This window comes from Stomoxys calcitrans, chromosome 1 (assembly GCF_963082655.1).
Source record: "Stomoxys calcitrans chromosome 1, idStoCalc2.1, whole genome shotgun sequence".
Taxonomy (NCBI): domain Eukaryota; kingdom Metazoa; phylum Arthropoda; class Insecta; order Diptera; family Muscidae; genus Stomoxys; species Stomoxys calcitrans.
The window spans coordinates 113,921,349-113,944,017 of NC_081552.1; the positions used below are offsets into that span (position 1 = coordinate 113,921,349).

The 22,669-nt window shown below is 38.7% G+C and overlaps 1 protein-coding gene across 7 annotated transcripts in view; it reads left to right on the forward strand.

The window, feature by feature from the left end:
• The window catches only part of LOC106094761 (Y+L amino acid transporter 2), a 288,122-nt gene that overhangs the window by 173,597 nt on the left and 91,856 nt on the right, over positions 1-22,669 (forward strand). For 3 of the 7 annotated variants that reach the window (XM_059362825.1, XM_059362824.1, XM_059362837.1), the window contains exon 2: positions 2,113-2,870. The exons of 1 other annotated variant lie outside the window; for it this stretch is intronic. In XM_059362825.1, coding sequence (XP_059218808.1) covers positions 2,564-2,870 — 307 coding nt within the window. In that variant the 5' untranslated portion in view covers positions 2,113-2,563. Of the gene's footprint in view, positions 1-1,600; positions 1,668-1,921; positions 2,871-22,669 lie in introns of those variants that run through there. 3 more of the 7 variants (XM_059362821.1, XM_059362833.1, XM_059362829.1) reach the window with 2 other exon arrangements.

Below are 22,669 nucleotides of genomic sequence, written 5' to 3' on the forward strand. Positions count from 1 at the left end.
AGTACATTTTATACCCTCCACCATAGGATGGGGGTATACTAATTTCGTCATTCTCTTTGTAACACCTCGATATATTCGTCTCAGACCCTTACTTAACTTACTTCAGAACCTTACTTAACTTACGAACGAATAAAGCTAGACGCTTGAAGAGGTGTAGGTCGGTTGGGATTGTAAATGGGCCATATCGGTTCATGTTTTGATATAGCTGCAATATAAACCGATCTTGGATCTTGATTCTAGTGGTTCTACTAGAGGGCGCAATTTTAGTCCGATTTGACTGAAATTTTGCACGTGGTGTATGGGTATCACTTCCAAAAACTATGATAAGTATGGGTCAAACCCGTCCATAACCTGATATAGCTGTCATATAAACCGATCTTGGGTATTGACTTCTTGAGCCTCTAAAGGTTTGACTGAAATTCCGATTTCGCTGAAATTTTGCATGAGGTGTTTTGTTATAACTTTCAACAACTGTGCAAAGTATGGTTCAAATCGGTTTACTCGATGTAGTTGTGCATTAAAGAATGCTAGATACCTCATGGGTCAATGAGGTACGTAAAAGCATACAAAGGAGTCAACTGCACCATTAAATAAATCAAAAATAAAAGGGCAGACTGAATTTTGTGATAATGCTCAAGCATTTGCGAACCTAAAAGTAAATATTTTGATTTGTAAATTGCCTTTACAAGAATAGAGTTGTATCTAAAAACATTTTTTACACACACTCGTGCAATCTTTCAATGCGAGTTATATGATTTCGACAACGTGGATCCCAAATAATTGATTCTATTCAGTCTAACAAAAGCTGTGAAAATTATCGCATTTTTTTTAAATGCTAGCATTTTGTATGCCTTTGGTAAAATATATTCTTTATAAGAACGACCCCAAGACCTAATTTTAAACAGCTCTGAATTGGGCGATTTATTTTGTAAAGAGAAATATGAAAACATTTCATATTCAAACTAATTTTATTAACACGACACGAAATTAAAAGAGTACCTGAGCAGCATCTGCCAGTAAATCAACATCAGATTTTTTTTTTGAAGATTTTCAAAAAGTTTTATTTTGCTTTTAAACTGTACTAAACTGTTCAAATTAAGGAAATTTTATTAACTAATTTTTTGCAAATGTTTTTCAGTTGATAAAACCGTTGTCTACCAAAGGATTGTCTTACAAGCTAAATAGAATTTTGGTTTAGTAAAATTATGAGCTATTTGCCACTAACTAAAGATAGGTAACATTTATTTACCACTTGTATTTTTCTTTAATTTTTATATTAAAATTGGCTTACTTAACTGCAGTAATTTTTTTTAATAAATTTTATGAACCATTTTTTTCTGAGTGTGCTGTGTTTTTTGAATTTTTGGCCCTTATTGTAGAATCCCTTTTAATTCCGCCGCTGGCTTGTGTAAAGTACAGAGCTGGATTTTGTTGTTGTTACCACTACTCTTTGCAAATGTGGCGAGAGTACACACTATATGTCTGTGTGTCGGTTTCTGCTTTGTTTGGCATGCCTGCGTACAGCTGTCGTCTGTTTGTAATGCGACGATGACACTTTGACGCTCTACTCCAAAGAAGTTGTGTTAGTTTCACTTAAACAGGCAAAATGAGTGGTTGGGCTCTTGGTTTTTATTTCTCGCGGCTAACATAGACAAGTGGATGAAAAGGTGATAGTGAATGGCGTGAATTTGTTGTGTTTTTTTTTTATTTTAATTTTAATGCATCCGTCTCTTGTATAATTTGTTTATGTTGAATTTAAAACAACAACACAAAAATATTAAGTGCGTTGAGTGTTCTAAGTGCCGTTAATGTTTATGCCAAAAACTAAACACGTGTTAGCGAATCGAATCGAACCCCTTAGCAATACGAAACGCTTATAGAAAAAATAAAACGTGAATAAATAATTCATTTCCAACTGTAGATAAAAGAACTTCAGACACAACAACAACGTAAAAAGCAAAAAACCATGTGGTTTCTATAGCAAGAATTACTTTACATTGGTCTGTCCGTTAACCTACCGCATGAGTAAAACGGTGGAAAGACGAAGCCCCCACTACACCTTAATGACATTGTGCCACATACCAAAATTATTTCGTTTATTTTATTTTCAAGACCCCAAAATAACGACAATAACAAAAACATCAACAATATACAAAACCTATACATGGTAAAAAAGTGAAGCGTAGACTAAAATATCAGCAGCAACTGCCGAAGCCCAACGGCATAATTTAAAGAAGCGAAGCGGCCGAGTTGTATTGTTTTGAGAAAGAGTATCAGCCATCATCCACACTGAAAGACAAAAAGTTCTTACACACTTATTCGTTTTATGCATCTGTTCTCTGATAAGCTCGATACACTCTTCAAGCGTAACCGAAAAAGCAGATGAAATATTTCGGTTTGGTTACCTTTGCTGTTTGCAACTCACACCAAACAGAAAATCAATAGCATCAACAACAACAAAGTATACAAAAAGGAATTTACGAAGAATCCTTCGTTCACTAGAAAATAGCTCGTGCGCACGCGCTTAAGAATATTTCAATCTCCCAATTAAATTCTTAAAGTAATGGCTCGAGTTCAGGCCGGTGATAATTTGGTGCCACGTCAAGTATTTGATATGCCCGGTACAACAGACAACAGCAAAGATATGCAGAGCTGCGATAGTTCCAGTCAAGGTTCCGGTGTTAAACTGAAGAAACGCATTGGCCTGCTAGATGGTGTAGCAATTATAGTGGGTGTCATTGTGGGTGCTGGTATTTTTGTGAGCCCCAAAGGTGTTCTACTCTATTCCGGGTCCATAGGCCAATCATTGGTTGTATGGGTGCTATGCGGTGTCTTGAGTATGGTTGGAGCGTTGTGCTATGCAGAATTGGGTAAGTTGCGCTTGTTTATCAGTAAATATTAAACGGAGTAATAAATACCGACACCCAAAGAAATTTATTAATAGAAATATCGAAAAAATCTTATATATAACAATCAATTTGTGTTTGTTTGTAGATTTGTTTGTTTGTGTGTTCCTTATAGACTCAGAAACGGCTGAACCGATTTTCTTGAAATTTTCACAGATGGTGCATAATGACCCCGTGGTGAAAATAGAGTACTACATTTTTTGATATCTGAAGGGGAGACGGACCCTCCCCCTTATCCTAATTTTCAGAAACGCCAGATCTCGGAGGTGGGTGGTGCGATTTAAGCGAAATTTTGTGTGCTCCCATATGGTACCCTAAAAATAAAAATTTGGTATCCAAATTTCGTATTGGGGTACCTACCCTACCTACCTTACCCTAAAACCAACCAAACATGTATTTAGACCAATCATAACAATATGGGACTCAAATGAAAGGTATTTAGGATAAGAAAACGTATCTGATATCCAATTGTCGCACCAAGTGATAGGGGGACCACCCCAATCCCCAAAACACCGCTAAATCGGACATATTTATCGACCATGGCAATATGGGACTCATATGAAAGGTATTTGCGAATAAAATACGAATCTTATATCCAAATGTGGGACCACGTTTCTGGCGGTCCACCCCTTCCCCAAAACACCCCCCCAAACAGGACTTATTTACTGACCATGGGAATATGGGGCTAAAATAAAAGGTATTTGAGTGTGGAATACGAATCTGATATCCAAATATGAGACCAAGTGTTTGGGGTGCCGCCTCTCCCCAAAAACCTCCCCCAAAGGGGACACATTCACCACCATAGCCACATGGTGCTCAAATTAAAGGTCTTTGGGAGTAAAGCTCAAATCTGATCTCAATATTCGGGAAAAGTGTTTATGGGCCCACCCCACCCCCACAATATCACCCAATCCACAAAACACCCCTAAATCGGACATATTTACCGATCATGGCAATATGGTACTTAAATGAAAGGTATTTGCGAGTAGAATACGAATCTGATATCCAAATGTGGGACTACGTTTGTGGGGGGTGGACCCCTTCCCCAAAACTCCCCCCAAACAGGACTTACTTACCGACTATGGGAATATGGGGCTTAAATAAAAGGTATTTGAGTGTAGAATTAGAATCTGATATCCATATGGGGCACAAATTAAAGGTCATTGAAAGTAAAGCACGAATCTGATATCAATATTTGGGAAAAGTGTCTATGGGGCCACCCTACCCCCCACAACACCACCCAAATAGTAAGTATTTGCTGACTGAGGCTCAAATACGAGGGTTTTTAGAGTGGACCACGAATCCGATATATATTTTCAAGGGCAACTCACTGAGTGGCCGCCCATCCCCCAAAACACCCCCAAGCCGGTCACGTTTGTCGACTATGGAAATATGGGGCTCAAATTAAAGGTATTTGGGAGTAGACCACGTATCTGATATCAACATTAGGGACCAACTGTCTAGAGGATGTCCCACCACCATAACAACCTCACAAATAGGACGTATTTGCTCACCAAGACAATTTGGGTCGTAAAGAGAGTGAAACTAAATATTTATAGTTTTAAGGGTCTATAACCCAAACCGGACATATTTGCTGACTTTTGCAATAAGGAGTTTTGGAGATTTGAAAACGAATTTGATATCCAATTTTGAGCGCAATGGCAATATGGGGATTCAAATAAATGATATATAGATATATGAGAATAGAGCACGTTGCTGATATATTTTCCGGGCTTAGTGTTTGGGCGACCACCCTAATCCCCAAAACACCCCTTAATCGGCCATATATACCCCATGTCAATGTGCAGCTTAAATAAAAGGTATTGGAGGGTAGAGCAAGAATTGATACCCACTTTCGGGACCAATTTTCTGGGGGTCAACCCCTTTTCCAAAACACCCCACAAGCAGCAATTTTTTAGTGACCATCGCAAAATGGGGCTCTAATAAAGGTATTTGGGAGTAGAATACGAATTTGGTATCCAAATTTAGGACCATGTATTTAGGGAATCACACCTTCCCCAAAACACCCCTTAAAGGGTAAAAATTTTTCGACCATGCCAATATGTAGTATTTAAGATTAGAAAACGAATTTGAAAACCTATTTTGGGTAATGTGTTTGGGGGACCTCTTTGTGGAGTAAGAATGGAGTACACCTTACACCCAAACTTAAATTCGTAGACCAATAAAAATCATATGGGATTCGGACAAAGGCACTTATATTGTTATTCAAGCGATATACTATTTTCGTAGCATTGTATTTCACTAAAAGCTCTTTAATTGTCGAAAATAAATATTCCTAGGAAACTTTTGTTCCATATAAAGTAAAAGAAGGCGCAGCGGAGCGGGCCCGGGTCAGCTAGTTTGCTATAAAATAGAAAATCTGCGGAACCAGGTACATCATTTGATAACTATTGGGTTGCCCAAAAAGTAATTGCGGATTTTTTAACAGAAAGTAAATGCATTTTTAATAAAACTTAGAATGAACTTTAATCAAATATACTTTTTTTACACTTTTTTTCTAAAGCAAGCTAAAAGTAACAGCTGATAACTGACAGAAGAAAGAATGCAATTACAGAGTCACAAGCTGTGAAAAAATTTGTCAACGCCGACTATATGAAAAATCCGCAATTACTTTTTGGGCAACCCAATATAAACCGATCGACTCTGTTTTGATCAAAGTACAGATCGCAATTCTCTTTCGATTATCTTAAAATTTACACAGACATATATTTTTGGCCAAGAAACGAAAACTATACAGCGGCACAGATACGTCTATATACCTTTTCGTATTAATATATGTTTCGTAAACTGGCACTTACGTTATAAGGATATGATACGTAAACCACAATAAATTAACCAATTAACCGTTGAGGAGCATCGCGTTGAGAAATGCAACTCTGCAAACAAATTTTAAAAAGCAATTGGCAAAAGTTAAAAAATTTTTAACTTTGACATCTAAATACACGGCCCAAGTGCAGTTAACTGGCCCCTTACGGATTCCTCTGAAAATAACGTATATTGTACAGCTTGGCGATCTGATTCCAACGATATGTAAAATTCCCAGAGGACGAACCTGGGTCTTGAGAAATAGGCCTCGAAGGGTTCGGTCAAAACTATTGAATAACTCTAAGGTTTTCCATCCGGTTTTTACAAATTTGACAGTTGTATGGCAAAGAGATTTTTAATTAAAATACTTTTGGACGTATGGAGGAGGAGCCGAGGAGGCCGAAGGCCGGAAAATTTGGCCAACTTTGGATGGCAGAGAGAGTTTTAATTAAAATACTTTTGACTTTTTCCCACTGTTGGACATATGGAGAAGGAGAAAATGTACATTTCGTTATTAAAAAGTTATCTTGGTGTTTTTTTAGTTAATGTTATAAATTAGTAAGGTTAATTATATACCAAATGAAAGCTTAGCTGAGTGAATATTGTGATCTGATGTAATTTAGCTTACATTTGATAGGAAAATTTTGAATAAAATCTTTTTTTTTTTTAATTTGTTAAACATTTTTCTATTTTCATTAAAACTAGCAAAGTTTTAAAGATCTTTTAAAAATATTTCATATGTCTGAAAGCGATTAAAGATGTTTTTTATTTCTTCCAAATCGGGTTAAAAATAAAAAATGTAATAAGCATGTATATCTCATTGACTTGGTTCTTCCCCAACAAAATTTTTGTACAGTTTCATTCAGCACATCGAACTCTATCATCTGAAAACAAAATTACCTCATTTGGCGAGGGGACCGTAAAGTTTACTTGCCCCAAAAACACTGCTTCGCGTGTGTCAGTTTTTTAATTTTTGAAAAATTTTTTAATTTTTGCGTTGCTTTTATGGAATTTATGTGCAGAGTTGCATTTTTCCCTCGCGACGTTCTAAACCACAGCTCTACGCACTCATTCTGTTTGGCATTAACACTGGTGACCAGGGATGCCAACTAGATTTAGTGCTATTTAGGTCACCAGAAATCCGAAAAGGTACCACCCAGTGCCAAAGGAAAAAAGCACTGAGTGGATGCTTTTTGAATTTCTAGTTGGTGCTTTTAACCATTTTTGTAAAGTTGAGGTTTTTGGTGTCGCTTTTTGTCATGGGGAGCATTATAATGGCCCATTTCAGTTAACATAAACATTCTCATAAACATTCCACTAAGGAATAGGAGATAACTCTCTCATGTCAATGAGTGCCGTCCGATTGAAATTCTAGCCCATTGATCAGGGACCACTTTTTACTGAATCCGAACGGCGTGCTGCTTAACGATAGCTCTTCTTAGTCTGAAATTGCTGAATACATCACCAATGAGAGGAAAACCACTGCCGAATGAAAGAAAGCCCATTACTGAACATTTTTTCTAAGGTTCTACCCAGGTTCTGAATTGCGTATTCCGACGGGTCAATTTATTACACAGCTGGACAGTCCAAGCGAAAAAAATCGACGGCAACGCCCCATTATGTGATCTCAAATCGTACACTCGTTGTGATCTTGGATTTTTATCTTATTCAAGGAGCAATTCTATTGCTAAAGCTACTTGACTACCTTTTTACTCTTTTTTACACTTTTTGCAATTTTTGTAAGGTTTTTTGCGGGTTAAACATTAAACATTTTGTTATGTAAAGCGGGTTTTTTGAGTGGAGTATGTAGATTTTTCTGTGTCACGTACGATTTGGAGTTATATTACTCTAATGTCATACGTCAATCTTGAGATAACTGGTATATTTTATATAAATTGGTTTATATTTGGATACAGCTCAAGATACATGAATCGCCAGGCTTTCACTTCTGTAGCTTTTGTATGCTCATTTATTAGCCGATATTCTCGAAATATCGAATAATGCCTCATAATATGTTTTTTTTTATGTGTACGGATCTTGGTCGAAATCGATTTAAATTAGATATATTCGTCCGTTTTTAAATAATATTGGAAACCAGTGGACTTTGACATTAGGAATGAATTTTCTCACGATCGGTTCAGATTAAGATATAAGAACATTTTAAGTACATTAAATAAAAACAAAAACAAGTAAAAAGGCATTAAGTTCCGGCCGGGCCGAACTTTGAATACCCACCACCTCGGGTATATATGTAAGCCCCATTTCGTCACAATCCGGTGAAAATTGGATAACTTAAGCACCCAAATTCGTCACGGATATTGAGTGGTCTAATATATATGTCACTATTCAATTTTGTAGAACAAAATATTGGTCTTTTTGGCAGATACATCCAATTATAAACCGATCTCAACCATATTAAAGTCGGGTATCGTGAGGCTCAGAAAAACTCACTGTTTCAGATTTCAGCGAAATCGGGGAATAAATAAAGCTTTTATGAGCTTCAGTCCCCTTATCGGCAGATCAGTCTATAAAGCAGCTATATCTAAATATAGTCCGATCAGAACCATATTTAGGTCGGATGTTGGGATGTCCTAACCTGCTCACTGTTTCAAATTTCAGCGAAATCGGGTAATAAATAAAACTTGTATTGGCTTCAGACACCTTATCGGCAGATCGGTCTATATGACAGCTATATCTAAATATAGTCCGATCTGTATCATATTTGAGTCGGATGTTGGGAGGCTTAAAATAGCCCACTGTTGCAAAATTCAGCGCAATCGGACACTTTATTGGGAGATGGGTCTACATGGCAGCTATATCTAAATAAAGTCTGATCTGAACCATAATTAGGTCAGATGTCGGGAAGCTTAAAATAGCCCACTTTTTTAAATTTCAGCAAAATCGAATGAAAAAAAAGTTTTTATGGGCATTAGACCCTTTATGGGAAATTGATATTTCGATGTGTTCCAAATAACAAAATGAATATACCCCCTATCATACGGTGGTGGGAATAAAAATATGGACATTTTACTTATATTATACACACTTAAGTATAGTACACACACACTGTATAGTAGTCTAGAAATAGTGGTACTGAACCTTTGATTCGGCTGAGTACTGAACAGTAGGTGAACTTTTGAAGCACCGTCCACCAGACCACAACACCATGCAGCATTATAGATCTACCAACTTCAGTGTATTCTCAGTATATACTGCGGATTTTTCATCAAATGAATACCATATATAGATAAAATATTACTTGTTAAATGAATCCTGAGTCAAATTGTTTCATACATAGTTAATGTGCGCTTACATCGGCGACACATTGCGATCATGGTACAGCTCCGAAATTAACTAAGATAATCAATCAAGTATTCTCAAACACGAAAATAGAAAACATATCACTTAAATCATGTGTGTTCGTCTACTCAAAGAATGGTGCAAAATTTACACCAATTGTTACTGGAAGTGGATCGCGTACTTTCGTTGCCTGTAGAAGATAGCGCAAGAGTGGGCAAAATTTTGAGTAAGTGGGAGCTTGAAAATTTCTACTGGAAGCTTTTTTTCAGCAGTAATTTGCAGATATTTCATAAAAACCAGATGGTTAATTCAAATAAATGGCAAAAGAGAGTAAATGCTGTTAACTCTCCTGCAAATTTTAATTTTTTGTTCAGCGATTGCTGCGTAATATTAGGTGTGTTGGGCCACTTTTCCAGTAACTGTTTGCTGGGGAAAAATCTCCGGCAGACATTTGCAAACTCTCATGTACAAAACTCCCAAATGTTTTTCGCTCCCACGCTTTCTCTTAAGTAGTAATTAACAAGTGAATGCGTACAAAGTTCGGCCGGGCCGAATCTTATATACCCTCCACCACCTCCACCCGGCATCTCTTCTTAGGCAAAAAATTATATAAGAAAAGATTTGCTCTGCTATTAGAGCGATATCAAGATATGATCCGGTTTAGACCACAATTAAATCATATGTTGGAGACCTGTGTAAAATGTCAGCCAATTCGAATAAGAATTGCGTCCTTTGGGGGCTCAAGAAGTAAAATAGAGAGATCGATTTATATGTGAGCTGTATCGGGGTATAGACCGGTTCAGACCATAATTAACACGTTTGTTGATGGTCATGAGAGGATACTCGTACAAAATTTCAGGCATATCGGATAATAATTGCGACCTCTAGGGGTCAAGAAGTCAAGATCCCAGATCGGTTTATATGGCAGCTATATCAGGTTATGAACCGATTTGAACCTTATTTGACACAGTTGTTGAAAGTAAAAATAAAATACGTCATGCAAAATTTCAGCCAAATCGAATAGGAATTGCGCCCTCTAGAAGCTCAAGAAATCAAATCCCCAGATCTGTTTATATGACAGCTATATCAGGTTATGAACCGATTTGAACCATACTTGGCACAGTTATTGGATATCATAACCAAATACTTCGTGCAAAAATTCATTCAAATCGGATAAGAATTGTGCCCTCTAGAGGGTCAAGAAGTCAAGACCCAAGATCGGTTTATATGGTAGCTATATCAGGTTATGGACCGATTTGAACCATACTTGACACAGTTGTTGGATATCATCACAAAACACGTCGTGCGAAATTCCATTCCAATCGGATAAGAATTGCGCCCTCTAGAGGGTCAAGAAGTCAAGACCCAAGATCGGTTTATATGGTAGCTATATCAGGTTATGGACCGATTTGAACCATACTTGGCACAGTTGTTGGATATCATAACAAAACACGTCATGCAAAATTTCATTTCAATCGGATAAGAATTGCGCACTCTAGAGGCTCAAGAAGTCAAGACCCAAGATCGGTTTATATGACAGCTATATCAGGTTATAAACCGATTTGAACCATACTTTGCACAGTTGTTGGATATCATAACAAAACACGTCATGCAAAATTTCATTCCAATCGGATAAGAATTGCGCACTCTACAGGCTCAAGAAGTCAAGACCCAAGATCGGTTTATATGGCAGCTATATGAAAACATGGACCGATATGGCCCATTTACAATACCAACCGACCTACACTAATAAGAAGTATTTATGCAAAATTTCAAGCGGCTAGCTTTACTCCTTTGGAAGTTAGCGTGCTTTCGACAGACAGACGGACGGACGGACGGACGGACAGACGGACGGACATGGCTAGATCGACATAAAATGTCACGACGATCAAGAATATATATACTTTATGGGGTCTCAGACGAATATTTCGAGTAGTTACAAACAGAATGACGAAATTAGTATACCCCCCATCTTATGGTGGAGGGTATAAAACGTAGGCAAAACGTTTGAAGAAGAATCGGCGAAAAGGTATTACTCTGTTTTAAGTAAGGAAAATAGCAAAAACAAATAAATATTATCAACCTTGAAACCATTGAGTATCTTTTCACGTGAAACAATTGAAAATTTCAGAGACTATTCTGAAAGCAGAACACCAACCCTTATTGGCAGTCAGGTTAGGTTGAAAATAGGGTGCAGACATTAATCCGCCCCATGCCACTATGGACATACACCTAAGCCAGTAATCAGCTTGTTGTGCGCTCTAAAAACTATAAAGTAACCTCTAAAAAGAAAATTTTAAGTTAGGTATTCTGTGCTACTACTTACAAAATCCTTAATTGTTTTCAATACCACTCCCCTAAGTTGGTTCATGTCTCCACCTAAGTACCGGTATCTGTTTGACGCGAAAGCCGGGCAATGACAAAGGAAATGCTCCAACGTCTCATCATCTTCCCCGCATGTCCTACACATGCTAACACTTGCCGCACCTATTTTACATAAGTGAGCTCGTAGTCCTATGTCTCCCGTTATGATACCAATAGCTATACTGACCTCCTTCTTCTTATTGGCAGTTAATTATCACGAACTTTGTTTTTTCTACGAGCCACCGACTCTTAGATGTTACAAAAGCTCTAAATTGTCACGAACCTTTAAAAAATGTTATATTCCAACTCCAAATGTTACTAATTTTCATATGTTAAATTTTTGCAGCAGTATTGCGCTACCGATTATTGTAGACTCTAATTTTATGTTTAAAACAGGGCATTTTTGTTTTTTTTCGCATAAAAGCGAAATTTCAATTTATTTGAACAATGGGCAAATTTATTCATGATTTCCTCTTTGAAAACAGTCTCCATACAGACCGATCCCGCTATTAAACATCTTACGACGTTTTTTGATCCAATTGTGCTGAAATTTGAAGCAGTGAGTGAGAAAATAAACAAAGCATTAAAAACAATCTACGACCATCGTAATATTAACTATACTAGCTTTGCTTTTAATGGCAATAAAACACAAATATTTACTGTTAACCTAAAATTGTTAAGCTTTGGCATAACGAAGTTTTTTTCTTAAAATGTTTACGAATACCTGATAGTATTTTGTCAGGCCGTTATTGCTATCAGAAAAATTAAAAATAAACAAGTAAAAGCGTGCTAAGTTCGGGCGGGCCGAATCTTATATACCCTCCACCATGGATTGCATTTGTGGGGTTTTTTTCCCGGTATCTCTCTTTAGGCAAACATATGATAAAAGCATATAATTACTATGATATTGGAGCTATAATATCAAGTTATCGTCCGATTCGGACCATAAACTGAATGTTGGAGACCATAGTAAAAGTCGTTGTATAAAATTTCAGCCAATTCGAATAAAAATTGCGCCTTAAGGGGCTCAAGAAGTAAGATAGGGAGATCGGTTTATATGGGAGCTGTATCAGGCTATAGACCGATTCAAACCATAATTGACACGTATGTTGAAGTTTATGAGAGAAGTCGTTGTAGTAAATTTCAGCCAAATCGGATAATAATTGCGACCTATAGATGCTCAAGAAGTCAAGATCCCAGATCGGTTTATATGGCAGCTATATCAGGATATGGACCGATTTGAGCCGTACTTAGCACAGTTGTTGGAAGTCATAGCAAAACACCTCATGCAAAATTTCAGCCATATCGGGTTAGAATTGCGCCCTATAGAGGCTGAAGAAGTCAAGGCCCCAGATCGGTTTATATGACAGCTATATCAAAACATGGACCGATAAGGCCCATTTCAAATCCCAACCGACCTACATTAATAAGAAATATTCCTGCAAAATTTCAAGCGGCTAGCTTTACTTCTTCCAAAGTTAGCGTGCTTTCGGCAGACAGACGGACGGACATGGCTAGATCGACTTAAAATGACATGACGATCAAGAATATAAATATATATACTTTATGGGATCTCAGAGGAATATTTCAAAGAGTTACAAACAGAATGACGAAATTAGTATACCCCCCACCCTGTGGTAGAGGCTATAAAAATGAAGTGTCCACAAGCCCTTAATTATATTTAATCCATGCCACATATTCGAACAAATATGTACGTTCGATATGGTATCCCACATTTTTATATCCACCACCGTAGGATGGGGGGTATATTTATGAGTCATTCCGTTTGCAACACATCGAAATATCAATTTCCGACCCTACAAAGTATATATATATTTCGGATCGACGTAATATTCTAAGAGCATTTAACGATGTCCGTGTGTCTGTCCGTCTGTTATAATTACTCTGGAGCCTTTAAAAACTGAGATATTGAGTTGAAATTTGGCACAGATACGTCTTTTTGATGCACGCTGGTTAAGTTCTTGAACGGGTCAAATCGGACCATATTTGCATATAGCTGCTATATAAACCCATTTTCCGTTAAAGGGTCTAATGCCCATAAAAACTTTATTTTTTATCCGATTATGCTGAATGAGTCGTTTATTTTAAGCCTCCCGACGTCGAACCTAAATATGGATTAGATCGGTCCATATTTAGATATAGCTGCCATATAGACCGATCTGCCGTTAAGGGGACTGAAGCCCATAAAAGCTTTATTTAATAACCGATTTCGCTGAAATTTTAAATAGTGAGTTTTTCTGAGCCTCACGATATCAGACCTTAATATAGTTGAGATCGGTTTGTAATTGAATATATCTGCCAAAAAAAAAAAACAATATTTTGTTCTACAAAATTGAATAGTGACATATATATTAGACCACTCAATGTCCGTGTCGAATTTAGGTGCTTAAGTTATCCAATTTTCATCGGATTGTGACGAAATGGGGCTTACATATATACCCGAGGTGGTGGGTATCCAAAGTTCGGCCCGGCCGAACATAATGCCTTTTTACTTGTTTCATTTTCTTTATTTGATCGGTTGTAAAGGGCGTTTTGGTAGTTGAAACCATCCATTTCGTCTTATCAGAATTTACTGCCAGACCCATTTTTCACTGACTCTCTTTCGATTCTTTCAAAGACTGCAGTTGCTACTTCCGGTGACCGACCTATGATATCAATGTCGTAAGCATAGGCGATTAGCATGTGTTCTCTTGTGGGTAGTGTGCCATATCTATTCACATCTGCATCTCGCATAATCTTCTCCAGCAGGGTATTAAAGAGATCACACGATAGGCTGTCTCCTTGTCTGAAACCTCGATTGGTATTAAATGGTTCGGAGAGATTCTTTTCTATTCTTACTGAGGAACGCGTATCAGCAAGTGTCATGCAGAGTCTCATTAATTTTGCAGGGACACCAAACTCAGACATGACTTGAAATACCTTTGAACGTAAAGGCCTATCGAAAACGGCTTTGTAGTCAACAAAGAGATGGTAGATGTTGATTTGTTCTCCTCGGGTCTTTTCCAGGATTTGGCCCAGTGTGAATATCTGGTCTAGGGTGGAATTACCAGATCTAAAACCGAATTGATAGGTCCCAATTATCTTATTGACTTTAGGTTTTAAAGTCGATGGTTATCAAATTCGTTTTCTAATCTCACATACTTTAAATAATAGCTGTTTGTGGCTATCCCCACAGAAAATTGGTCCCAAAAGTGGGTATCAATTCTGTGCTCTATTCTCTAATACCATTCATTCGAGACCTATATTGACATGCTTGGTAAATATGGTCGATTTAGGGGTGTTTTAGGGAGTGGGGTGGTCCCCCACATACTTAGCCCTGAAAATATATCAACATCGTGCTCCATTCGCACATATCTCAAGTACCGTTCATATGAACCCCATATTGCAATTTTCCTTGAAATTGAATATCAAATTCGTTTTCTAATCTCAAATACCTTTCATTTAAACCCCTTATTGCAAAAGTCAGCAAATATGTCGTTTGGGGTATGGGCCCTAATAACTATCAATATCGAGTTCCACTGTTTTGAAGACCCAAATTGTCTTTGTGAGCAAATATGTCCCAAATACCTTTCATTTGGGTCCCATATTTCCATAGTCGGCAAAAATGACCGGCAGTGACTTGGCCCTGAAAATATATATCAGATTCGTGTTCTACTCGAAAAACGTCTTATTTGAGCCATTTATTGCAATGGTCATCAAATACTTTCTATATGGGTGGTTTTATGGGGTTGGGGTGGCCCCATAGACACGTTTTCACGAATATTGATATCAGATGCGTGCTTTACTCCCAAAGACCTTTCATTTGAGTCCCATATTGCTATATCGAAAATTTGTCCTTTTTTGGGGGATGTTTTTGGGGAAGCGGTGGACTCCCTGGAGCTTGGTCCCACATTTGGATATCAGATTCGTACTCTACTCGCAAATACCTGTCACTTCAGTCCCATATTGCCATGGTCGGTAAATATGTCTGATATGTCAAATATCAACAAATGTGGAACCCTATTTTCACCACGTTGTCTTTATGCACTTTCTGTGAAAATTTCAAGAAAATCGGTTCGGTTTTTGAGTCTATAAGGAAAACACAAACAAACAAACACAAATTAAGAAGATGTAGTGAGCGGACATTATACATTTATGCCTACAGCGAGTAAGAACAACGATAACAACAAGCCATGAAGCAATAAAGGATTCTGCTCAAATTGCCAGAAGCTTTAAGATGGGTAATACAACATTCCGTAACTAATTTCATGCATATCCGTGCAATATTATTTTAACTACGCTCTTTTAAGTTTAAATCGGGCAAATTATATATGTGGAAGCTATATCTAAAACTGCACCAAGTTGTCCCAAAATTGATAAAGTTTGTTTTTGGGCTTAGAAAGTGATATGTGAAGTTTTCGTGATAATTGGATTATAAATGCGATCTCTACCTTAACTACAAACCAGTAAGGCAAAGGAAAGGCAAAAGTCCGGCGGTGCTGGTATTGATACAGTAATTAAATTTAAAATTACTGTATCAAATTTCGAGCAAAACAAATATGTTCAAAATGTAATAACTAATTTCATCACAAATGACAAAAAATTACCCAAAATGTGACGAACACATGGATGGGAGCTTTATCTAAATCTGAACCGATTTCGAATAAACTTTATTGATATTGTGGAAGTTGTCGAGTAAAGCGTTGTACAAAATTTTGGGAAGATTCGTCAAAAAATGCGCTTGCAGTGGGTCTAGAAGTGAAAATCGGGCGATATATGGGAGCTATATCCAAATCTGAACCGATTTCTATGAAATTCACCAGTACTATCGAAAGTTATAAGAAAATCCTTCCTTCCAAATTTCGAGAGAATTGGTTAACAAATGACTATTTTATTGCTGTATTATTGTAAATCGGACGAACATATATATGGGAGCTATATCCAAATCTGAACCGATATCTATAAAATTCACCAGTAATATTGAGAGTCATAAGAAAATCCTTCCCGCCAAATTTTGAGAGAATCGGTTAACAAATGACTATATTATTGCTGTATTATTGCAAATCGGACGAACATATATATGGGAGCTATATCCAAATCTGAACCGATTTCTATGAAATTCACCACTAACATCGTGAGTCATAAAAAAATCCTTCCTGCCAAATTTCTGTCATTCTATTGCTTTATTACTGCAAATCGGACGAACATATATATGGGAGCTATATCCAAATCTGAACCGATTTTTTCCAATTTCAATAGACTTCGTCTCTAGGTCGAAAAACATTCCCATACCAAATTTGAGGACGATTGGATGAAAATTGCGACCTGTAGTTTGTACACAAATTAACATGGACAGACAGACGGACATAGCTAAATCGAATCAGAAAGTGATTCGATCAGAATGCTTATCAATGGGTCTACAAACAACTAAGTTATAATTCCCTGTACCACAGTAGTGGTGTAGGGTATAAAAACAACTGACTATCAGCGCAAGTGTTACCTTGCACATTGTTAAGGAACATTGGCTTCATTATCTCGATTTCAGTTCTACTTGCGTTCTTCGTTATTGAACAGTGAATGTAAACCAGAGAATGGCCTTTAATTTTATGTATGACACGGGTAAATAGCTTTAGCCGTTTCAGAGATATGGGTCGTAACTGCCTTGGCAGAGGTCACAGAGAGGATCAGGGTCAATTTCGAGAATAACAAGATAAATTTCCTTGTTCTTCTTGACCATTCTAGGCATTTGACACTGTGGATCATTCCTTGTTATGTGATAAGATGAGACATCTTTACAATTTTTCTTCTACGTCCGTTCTTCTTATTTTGTCGTACCTGTCACACCGCACTCAGTCCGTCAGTTATAGCTCTTCTGTATCGTCGCCTCTGCTTGTTTTAAAAGGTGTTCTTTAGGGAGCAATTCTGGGTCCCTTTCTCTTTTCATTATACAGTAACGACTTGGCGAGTCAATTGTCTTATTGTGAGGTACATATGTAAGCTGACGATGTACAGATATATATCGGCAGTCCGAGGGATAATATTGCTGAAAACATACGTCTGCATAATCATGATCTGTCAAGAGTCAGCACGAGGGCGAAAGCCAATGGCCTGTGTCTCAACCCTGTAAAGTCCAAGTGTGTTATTATCAGAAACAGGCTGTCTCGTTTCTCATGTGATGTCGGTATATTCATTAACGACACTCGATTGGAAATTGTTCCTTATGCAAAGAACTTGGGCGTTGTTATTTACAGCACTCTGACTTGGAGTACTCATATCGACTCTGTCGTTGGTCAGGGATATTCAAAATTTCGTGCTCTCTGGGGTTAGGTCTCTCTTGGCAAAGACTTATATTGTTCCTGGCATTCTCTACGGCTGTGAGCTGTTTGCTTATTACGACTCGGTAAGTAGACGGAAGCTAAACACCTTTTTTAATAGCGTTACTCGTTATGTATTTGGCTTGAGACGGGCGATTCCATCTCTGAATACTCTTTATCCCTGTATGGCGTCTCCTTACAGCACTTGTTGTACCTGAGATTGCTTACTTTCCTCCATAAACTGATCTACACACAGGCACCATAATATCTGTATTGATTTATTGATTTTGCCAGATCTATTAGAGGAAAAAAAAACAATCATTCCCAAATGTATCGGAGGCTTGTTTCTGAATGGTATATGTTCATATTTGCTGTACGTCTCTGGAACTCACTTCCTAACAATCTGCAATTACTATATTTGGTTATAGACCGATTTGGACCGTACTTTTCAAAGTTGTTGAAAGTCACAACAGAACACCACATACAAATTTTCAACCAAATTGGAGAAAAAATACGGCTTCCAGGGGCTCAAGAAGTCAAATCGGGAGTTCGGTTTATATGCTATATCAGGTTATAGACCGATTTGGACTGTACTAGACACAGCTATTGGAAGTTATAACAGAACACTAGGCGCAAACTTTCAGCCAAATCGGACAAAAATTGCGGCTTGTAAGAGCTCAGGAAGTCAAATCCGGGGGTCGGTTCATATGGGAGCTATATCAGGTTATATACCGATTTGGATCGTACTTAACAGAGTTGATGGAAATCAGAACTGAATACTACGTGCAAAATTTCAGCCAAATCGAGCACATATTGCGGCTTCCATGGGCTCAAGAATTCTAATCGGGACAGATATGAATCTGCCCCATGCCACTATGGACATACACCTAAGCTAGTAATCGGCTTATTGTGCACTCTAAAAACTATAAAGTAACCTCGAAAAATAAAATTTTAAGTTAGGAATTCCGTACTACTTACAAAATCCATAATTGTTTTCCATGCCACTCGCTTAAGTTGGTTCCTGTCTGGTATCGTGTCCCCACCTAAGTACGGGTGTTGTTAGCCGCAAAAGCCGGGCAATGATATAGGAAATGCTCCAACGTCTTATCAACTTTTCCACATGCCCTGCACACACTTGCCGCACCGATTTTGAATAAGTGAGCCGTAGTACTATGTGACCCGTTATGATACCAAAAGCTACACTGACCACCTTCTTACTTCCTTTCAGTAATAGCCTCGTCTTCTCACGATCCGGAACACCGCATAAGATTTTCGCCGTCCTACCGACCGTTTCGCTGTTCCACAGTGTTACATGCGCGTTTGTCGCCCACGCTCTTCAATCGTACTTCGTCGACGTGAAAGGCTTCGAGTTAACCAAGTTTATCGACAGCAGTTCTCCGGCCTTTACTGCCAAACGATGCGGATTGTGCCATTCTCAGAGGTGGCGTTTATCTCCTTCTTACACTCGAAGACTTTTCGCGACCTCAGTTCCTGGCTTCTCAATGTAGACCCCCAGGCCCACTTTGTCCCCTAGTTTTGATCTATCGTTGTAACATGATCTACCGGACGGCATTACTATGGTTCCGTCAATCCCAGACTATGCCGCTGGCAGCAGTGCCACGCACTCGACCTCAAGTGTTGTTTTTGGTATCCGATCGGAAACCTTTTCCCTTCCTTCCAGGTTTCCTATCGTTGCCTCGTTTATACCGCGATGGTATGAGCTGCTCCCATCCTCCCCATCCCATCCATTCTCCCATTGCCTTAAGTCTCATAGCCGCAGTGCCTGCCTCATATTTCATCTGTATGTCAATGGGTCCGATATCTAGAATAGCCTCCAGTGCCCTAGTGTGCGTGGTCCTCATAGCTCCTCCTATGCCAAGACAACATGTTCTCTGATCCTGTTGTATTATCCTAACATTGCACTTTTCTCCATAGCAGTCCACCAAACTACTGAGACGTAAGTAAGTGTTGGTCTAATCTCGCTTCTGTAAAGCCAGGGGACTATCCTCGAATTCAGGCACCATTTCGGGCCGTAGGCTCTTCATTAAGTTTCCTATCCAAGATCACTCCTTAGTGTTTGACCTTGTCAGATATCGAAATCGTCTTATTGAGGAAACGTGGTGCGTTAAATTGGCCTACCTTCGTTTTCCTCGTGAACAGGCATATTTCAGTCTTCTCTGGGTTAACATTGAGACTTCTGGATCTAGCCCAGCCATATGCAAGACCCGTTTGGTTCTTCTGCATAGCTTGTTCGGGTCCTTACCCCTAATAAGTATTATGACATCGTCTGCATAGCAGACGTTTTGAAATTCCTTCCCAATCAGCATCCGTTGTAGGTTATTTATGGTGGTCACCTAAAGGAGTGGGGATACAGTGCCCCCTGTGGCGTGCCCTGTGCCACTTTCTACCTTATATTTTTTGTATATATCAATATATGCCCTTATATCTATATATGTTTTAATATATATTTTAAATGGATGTGAAGATTTTTGCTGACATTCTTGATGCAAATTTTTGAAGAAAGCGATTGCTTATAGAAAAACTGTAATAGAGAAATTCAATTATTAATCAAAACTATAAAACTGATTCTCCCACCAGACGGTTTATATATAAACCACGCTGTGACATTCTTTATTGATATATTGTATTATTATACAGTAGATTATAATGATTTTTGCGACGATATATGAAAATAAAAAACATTGAATTGAATATATTGATGTCATGGGAACCGCAATTTATCCACATTGGCTGTTTGCATTATCATCGAGGCATCGAAGGATTCTTCTATCTTATGCACAACCTCGTGCAAAGCACCACCGACCTTCCCTTGACATAGGCATGCTGTTTGTATTTAAGCTGTTCGCTGGATGTCCTACTTTTTATCGTGGTATCCACCATGAGTTCCATGGTTTTGAGTAGAAAGGGCGTAAGGTTTATTGGCCTGTAGGCCTTTTATGTCGCAAAAAAAACTTGCCTTGCCAGGCTTGTGTATAAACACCGCCCTTTCTTCCTGCAAATCTTTTTGAGAGCATATGCAAGTGCTAGGCACGCTGTGAAAATAGTGACCAGATGAGGCGCCAGATAGTCGTCCTCCTTTTGTAGTAACGCCGAAAGTATTCCATCAGGTCCGGGTGACTTAAATGGTTTGAAGGTCCTCAAGGCTTCCTTGACCATAAATTCCGTAATTATAAACCTTCGATCAACGTCATTGTTCCAAGATTCCGGTGTCTCCGTGAGTGCAGTCGTATCCTGTGGAAAATGGGGTTTCATCAAAAGCCTCAAAATGTCCTCCGTTGTCTCTGCTCTCACTTCCATGTCGTCTACTAAAGTTTCAGTTTGGACATGGGTGTTTGAGAGAAACTTTTTTATCTTGGCGGCGTCATTAACGCTATCGACCTGCCGCTCTGGTAATCTATTGTATTCCTTGCGGCGTGTGTAATACACATCCCAATGTACTTCCAATTTTTTACGACGTGCTCTGTTAATAAGTCTGCGGATCTCTTTCCCAATATGTCGAATCTTCCCGGTCATCCAGGTCTTTTCTTGGGATAATTTCCTTTCTCCAAGAGGACAACTATATTCGAAAGATTCCACTAGTGCAGTCGTAATCCTGATGACATTGGCGTCAATGTCTTCTATGGTTGAACAATCTAAATTATCTTGCTCAAGTCTTCTTCTGAGTAATCTTCTGAATTTTGGCCAGTTGGTTTTCAACTTATTCCGGAAGTTTATCGGATTCGGCGCTGGCCGTGCTATTCCAAACTTAATGTAGCGATGGTCAGAGAAAGAGTGCCCAATGGAGACCATCCAATCCTGAACCTCATCGTTAAGATTTTCCGAACATATTGTCACATCTAAAACCTCCTCCCTAATCCTATTAACAAAGGTAGCGGTGTTACCAATATTAAGTGTTATTAGGTCGTTAGTATGCAAGAATTCTGCCGGGGCTTGGCCCCGCTTTTTAGTGTTGGTACTACCACACGAAATATGGTAAGGGTTCGCATCGCACGCTATTAGATCCCATTTCCTGTCTGTTTTGCTTTCCTCACCAGCCGTTGCAGGTGGAGGTATCGGAAAGGCAGATGAAATGATGCCAGGTATGCTCCACCGTCACCCTGTCTCATCATTGGTGCATCCGACGTTGACTCTGGGGAAAGTATATAATTTAAGTTTTTTATGACAAATAACCCAGGTCCTCGATCGAGTACCAGTGTTAACATAGAATAATTGGTAGTTGATATGGTTCAGTCCAGAAACTTTGTTCCGGGTCATCCATGGCTCCTGAATTAAGGCAATATGAAACTTGCCCTTGCTGATATTCTTCATCCGAGCGTTTGTGGCTGTCTCGCCCCGGTGGAGGTTTATCTGGATGACCGCAATCGTTGGTCCTCCATTAGATGGGCTTCTTGAGAGTGGGTGATGTCTCATCGCCGGCTCCCTGTGCGTTATTTGGCATTGAGTTATCTGTCACTGCTCTGGCTGATGTTTCATCATTAGAATCTTTATCCATCCTAGTCTTCCTTATCTCGAGAAAGTCGTTGATGGTTCCGTCGTAGGGTCCCTCTTCGTTAGGCTGTATTGGGTCTCTCGGCGCTGCACTCCTTGATGTTTTAGTATTAGGATCTTTGCTTATCCTAGTCTTCGCAATATTAAGGGAGACGGTGATAATCTCGTTGTCGGCCCCCTGTCCGTTATGCGTTATTGAGTGACCCGCCACTGCACCGCCTGATGGCTCAATATGAGGGTGAGGATATTTGCCTATCCATGTCTTCCCAATCTTAAAAAAGACGGCCATAGTCCCGTAGTACGCCATGCCTTTAGTTTAGCCAAACTTGTCACGGAGACTTGATCAATGCCAACCACAAGGAGAGTTTCTTCCTCCTTCTCCTCCCTTTGGAAAACCTCCCATTTCTCCACGGCCAAATCTTGGTTTTACTTGTTGAAGACTTCTATCAT